This window comes from Clinocottus analis, unplaced genomic scaffold (assembly GCF_023055335.1).
Source record: "Clinocottus analis isolate CAN_PGR_092001 unplaced genomic scaffold, fCliAna1.0.p SCAF_8, whole genome shotgun sequence".
In the NCBI taxonomy this organism is placed as follows: Eukaryota; Metazoa; Chordata; class Actinopteri; order Perciformes; family Cottidae; genus Clinocottus; species Clinocottus analis.
In genome coordinates this window covers 7,399,083-7,405,082 of record NW_027176240.1, presented here as the reverse complement: position 1 = coordinate 7,405,082, position 6,000 = coordinate 7,399,083, and the positions used below count along the sequence as shown (strand labels likewise).

At 41.8% G+C, this 6,000-nt stretch overlaps 1 protein-coding gene across 1 annotated transcript; it reads left to right on the top strand.

The window, feature by feature from the left end:
• Nucleotides 1-1,077: 1,077 nt before the first annotated feature.
• nkx1.2la (NK1 transcription factor related 2-like,a) lies at nucleotides 1,078-3,257 on the top strand. The gene is made up of 2 exons (XM_068568679.1): nucleotides 1,078-1,294; nucleotides 2,650-3,257. Exons 1-2 carry the CDS (start codon nucleotides 1,078-1,080, stop codon nucleotides 3,255-3,257), a joined length of 825 nt encoding a protein of 274 aa, XP_068424780.1.
• The last annotated feature ends 2,743 nt before the right edge of the window (nucleotides 3,258-6,000 follow it).

Genomic DNA, 6,000 nt, shown 5'->3' with positions numbered 1-6,000 from the left:
CGACTGATTGTGAATATAAATCCATCACCTCATGTGAGAAAACAATCAGCCTTTTTCATTGTATGCCTGCATTTTAGCTTTTCATTTGGAAAAGAAGAATAAAAAGAGATTTGTAATAGATATTATTATTGTTGTAATTGTTATTTCAGTGATTAACTCACATGGAAGTTGCTGGAAAGCCATATTGGAAATTCGATACTGGGAGTGTTGAGACAACTATAACAAAGATGTAACATTCATAACAGAAGACACAGAAGTTATAACGAAGGAAACACTCTCCAGGAAAGAGGATGCTATCTTCAGTGTTTATATTAATCCAATTTAAGCTTTATCTTTAATGTTACACAAACACAATATCTTAATTATATCCGGAACTATCATCATCTGTGCTCCTAGTATATACCACCAAGATACTTTATACGTGACTTCTTATCTGTGCTTATAACTGATGCCTCGAATATCGACACCGTTAAATTGAGAGAGCAACATTTCATTGCGTTTCACATTTTAACATTAAGTTATTCATTAATTATTAAGTATTAACTGGTTATTTAGAGCTGCAGCTCTGAGTTAATAAGCAGAAACGTTTTGTTTTTGTTTAAGTAAACGTGTTTTGTACCTACGGGGACACGACAATCTTCTCCCCGATAGTAACGCCTCTTAAAGAGTCCAAATTGAGGAGACAGGGCGATTCTTGATATGGATCAAGCGCCATCTGTGCCCAATTTACTTTCACGTTGTGGATTATTGAATTTAATTATATGGGTGATTATCGACGAATGCTTTGAGCCCATTAGGTGGTCGTGTGAAACACTAATAGTGTTTGTGTCACGTGAGAGAGGTGGGTGGGAGGACAAACGCTTTAAAGACCGCGCTCCGGTCATCTCATTCACGCTGCGAGACTGACAGACAGAAGCACAGGAGCCAAGTCCACACGCCGAGGGAGCACCGCCACCAATCCGGTTTGATGAAGCTTGAAGACAAGAAGTAGGCTAAACTATGAGAAGTTCCACTCCACGCGCGTAATTACGCACGCCGGTCCGTTTCCTCCTTTTAAAAAGTGTTTCTCTATAAAGGATGCTGGACCCGGAGGACTGTGGAGTGACAATGACGTCGAGTCATAAGATTTCCTTTTCTATAATTGATATTTTGGATCCGAACAAATTCAACAGCAAAAGGGGAAGCGAACTTTCCGTCGTCACGGAGAAGTTCCCTGTGCCACACGAAGAGAACACAAGTTTGGAGTCGGACAGCACTGCAGACGGAGACTTCCGAGTTGAACGCACGGAAGCAGGTAAAACAAACAGACAATATAACATTATTATGCCTCTAGATAATTTGGTTTATTTTTTTCCTATTGCATGAAGCCAATTATTTAAACAATGTCCTGCGTTATCACAAACAGCGAACAATACACGGTCACATATATCAACCCTTTAAAAGAATGTGTGTTATTACAGTCAACTTTTTCCCTGCTCTGTGTCTAGCCTAAATACCAGCAAGTGAGACGCTATTTTCTATCCGATTTATTGTCATCTCTGTGTGACCTTCCCTTAATTTCCAAGGCTGCGTTTCCTTTCAAAGAAGCCACAAAGGCTTGCTCCCAGAGCCCCAGCGTGTGATTGGCACTGGGACAGGCAGGCGAGATAATTGTTTAAATCGTCCCATTGAGGATGCCTCTGCGAGCTTTGATCGATATCCCATTACTGCATCCTGCATATCTCCCTCCAGCACCTTGCAGGTACAAACTTCCCACCCCATCCATGTCTGATCCTAAATATCGTTCGATTAAAACTTCCCTTTAAATAGATGACATTTATCGATCCGCCCGCAAATATGAAACTCCATTAGCACGTCGCGGCTGAGGTGGCGGAGCTGGATTTAGACGGGATTTCTTTTCCGCAACATGACATTTGAGGCGCTGTGTGGTTTATAAATTATTTAAGGATTAGTGACCAAGTCTCCCCCTCTCCGCTGAATCCATGCTCAGTTGCGCTTCAAGCGAACTCAGGATTCAGATCAAACGCGTAACAGACGTGCACTTAAGGCCCTCTGTGGTGGCTGTTTAAACTGCGGCTGAAGCCGGACAAAGTGCAACATCTTTGCACAATGAAGTTACATTTGTTAAGCAGGTGTGGGCTTCCCGCGGTGACGTTTGACACGTGACTTCAGGCTTGTCAGGAGCTGTCCCTTCAGCACCATGGGCAACTTAGCCCATTTAACCAGCGTATAACTCAGAATTCAACATTTTGTACTTAAAAACAAAGATAATCCGAATTTTGATTAGTGTGGATCACCTTGAAAATACAGTCAACTAATCAGTTACTTTTTTTTAAATTTTTTTTTTAGAACCACCAGGGATGCCACGTCCAACATTGTAATCTTAAGATAAGAGAAGATAGTCCTTTATTAGTCCCTCAGTGGGGAAATTACATTAATATTACAAATGCACTAAATGTTTCCACCCCTCAAAAAGATTTTGCACATGCACCACTACTCAAAGATGGATAGGGCTTACAGTTGCTCTAAAATAATGAATATTAATGAATACTACTCAAATGGAGCGACTCCTTACTATCCGTGAGATGCAACATTTGCTGCAGAGGATTACAGGATGTCCACTAACTGCTTTTTATTTTGCGTTTACAGGGGAAGAGGCAGGAGATGAACCCTTTGCATCCTCCAGGCATCATGCAGCTGTTGCTGACCCCCTTCTGCTTTCCCCACCGGGCGAAACAGAGCCCTGTCTCACTGGGGATCAGGACGAGGGAGAGGCGGCGGCCACCCAGCAGGATCCCTCCCCGCACAAGCGGCGGCGCCCGGAGCAGGCCTGCGCCAAACCCCGGCGCGCCAGAACAGCGTTCACGTACGAGCAACTGGTGGCCCTGGAAAACAAGTTCCGCTCAACTCGCTACCTGTCTGTGTGCGAGAGACTAAACCTGGCCTTGTCCTTGAGTCTGACCGAAACCCAGGTGAAAATCTGGTTCCAGAACAGGAGGACCAAGTGGAAAAAGCAGAACCCCGGGGCCGACAGCACCTTGCAGCCCGGCTCCAGCTCCCTAATCAACGGCAGTCCTAACCTGCCCCCCTGCGGGGCGAGCCCCGCCAGCTTCCACCAAACTTTTCCCAGCTTCAGCTCTGGCAATGTGATCTTCCACGCGGCCGGTGGTGTTCCGCTTTCATCCACTGGAGGGCTCTTGCATCCCTTCATGTCCAGTGGTTTCGTCCAGCCGGCTTATTTTAATCCACATCTATGAGAGAAGCCGAGACGAACGTGCTTCTGCTGATGATATTGATAGGGCAAATCTTTAAAGACAAAATAACTATGAAGAGATGAACATTTTCTGCCCAGAATCAATGAAACCATTGCATTAATGTGATGCTATGTTCTATTTACTGAGGAGAAAAAGAGCTGCCTGTCTGTTACAGCTTTTGCCATCTCTCATCACCATTTCCTTTCCAGAAGAAACTCAAAATAATCTGTTGTTTGTCGTTAATCGTTTGTCATGAAACTTTTCCAAAATGTGAACATGAAAACAAAAGGCCAAATCTGTGACCGAGCTCAACATTTAGTCAAACGTTCATGCTTCTTTGCAGCTTCATAACGAAACGGCACCACTATGCACTGATTGTCATCGTGTTTTGCTAAAGCACCTCCTCGGGCTGTAAAGTTAGCAGCTCATACAATATACCTTTCTGCATTGGTGTCGCACATCTCAAACTGTTTTTAATTTGCAACCTTCTAATAGTCAGCTGTGTGTCCACCTCTCAAAGGCTTGCACAGCTCTCGTCTGTTGCCATTTATACAACATTATCAGCGTGACTTAATAAAAAACAAACATAAAACATCTGTGTGTGTGGCTTGTGTATTACAAAGTAAAAATACTTCTAATTATAATTAACTGTTGAACATGTTACATCCCACTTTAATTAGGTGGAACATGACACCAGTAATAGGTTTATAATAGTGGTAGAACCGAGATCGAAGCATCAAAACCAACAATGTTCTACACATTGGTAGAAAGTAATTAAGTGCATTTCCCCAAGTAAAAAGAATGTAGCTCCTTGTACTTGACTATTTATGTTTTAAGTTGCTTTATGTTTCATTAATACTCCTAAATACATTTCAGAGATAGATGTACTTTTGTAATTGATGACTGAAATTACTTTGTAAATAAAGATTTTACACACATGATGAATGCTTGTGATGAATGCCGCATTGTCATGAATTAAACTAGCCGACAGTAAATCAATCAAAGTAAACTTTAATTATAATAGTCCAATAGGGGTTATATAGTGTATGGCTTTATTAATGGATGAAAAATCAATTGCCGATGCTTCATAGGTCAGTTAAAGTCATTAATAAGAATAACTTGGGTTGCCAGGTTGTGGAAAATGCTCCTCCAGCAGAACATTTGCTTTGCACTTTAATAGGTTTTTATTTATTCAACCTATGCAAAGGTTTTTATTACAGATTTCCTACAGGGCCACTAACAGATCTATCAAGCATTACATAATTAATTAACCATTACTAAAGCCATTAGTTATATTTTACACACCCTGTATAAAAAGTGTGGAATTAGAAAGTGTTATGAACATATGTTTGATCATAAAAAGAGGCAGATTAATGAGTTCAGAGCTACTTTCTTTTAATACTTAAATACATTTTGCAGCTTCTACTTTTCTACTTTAACTTCCAAATTTTCCTCCAACCTGCATCTCCAAACTCATCCACACGGTGTCACCATTTCCTTTCTTTATTTTTTACATCATCTTAGTTTAAATGCAGACATGATTGAAAGAAGAGCCTCTATTTGTTTGAATTTCTTCATTTATTTCATGAACACATTTCCCATGGTTTATATATTTGCACAGCATATATGTTGATGTTATTTTAGCGATCCTATTTAATTAATGTGATTTCACTATGTCTTTTTTTTTGCTTTGACTTCATACTCAAAAGTATTACACGGTGATTAGCAGCATTTTCTGGCGGATATTTATGCACATATGGTATCTCCAAAGAGATAGATTAGAACAATAGAGCAATGCAGCCACAGCTCATTGCAGACCTGTGAATTCAGTGCACTAAGATGTAATTAGTGAATTCTGGAAAACACACTCTTCGATTGCACTTCATTTACCTCCATTTCCATGTGTAGGACAGACAACCACAGGACAGACAAAAAAAAATGGCAGACAGCAGCTATAGGGAGCCAGGATGATCTGTGCAGTCCTACAGCAGAGTACTGGCATCTGCAAAACCAGTCATGCCAGTGTCAGTAGTTGACATCTTTCAAGGGTGTGTTCACGACTCTGATCCACGACACACTAGAAGATTGTGTAGTTGCGGATGAAACCACACAACAGCTCCACCCGTACAAGACTCCACCTGAGCTCCACCCTGCTGCCGGAGATCTGCTGCACCGTCACTTTAATAGCCCTAATATATATATATATATATATATATATATATATATATATATATATATATATATGTCCCTCCGTGCTGCAAACACGGAGGGACAAGTGCCAAGGCCAAACCAGTGCCGGCAAAATGTCGTCAGATTTCAGACATGAAGTGGACTCATTGTCACACACAAGGAAGCACTGGCCTGCAAGAAAATGAGCCCTTACATGACGTTTTGAACGACAGCGTCAGAGTGATCAACTTCATAAAGTCAAGACCACGCAGTGCATGCCTGTTTCACCGCCTCTGTGAAAACATGGGAGCTGGACACTCAACACTGCTGCTGCACACAGAAGCGCGCTGGCTCTTTTGAGGGGGAATACTCAACTGATGGAATTACGATCAGCCGTACACACCTTTCTGATCGAGCACATCTCTCCCCATGCCACCTTGTTCCAGGACACAGACAGATTTGCTTTCCTCAGGTGGAGGATTTTCTCTCTGGTGAGGATCTGAGCCTGGAGAAGAGCGTGATCACAAGCCCTGCCACCAAGACTGACCAAGTTGCTCACTAAAATGTAAATGCGAAA

What these genes read in the sequence shown, in the direction of transcription:
- nkx1.2la (XM_068568679.1), top strand. Translation starts at nt 1,078, where the DNA reads ATGCTGGACCCGGAGGACTGTGGAGTGACAATGACGTCGAGTCATAAG. An exon ending in AGTTGAACGCACGGAAGCAG is followed by an intron (nt 1,295 to 2,649) that starts GTAAAACAAACA and finishes TTGCGTTTACAG; the next exon opens with GGGAAGAGGCAGGAGATGAA.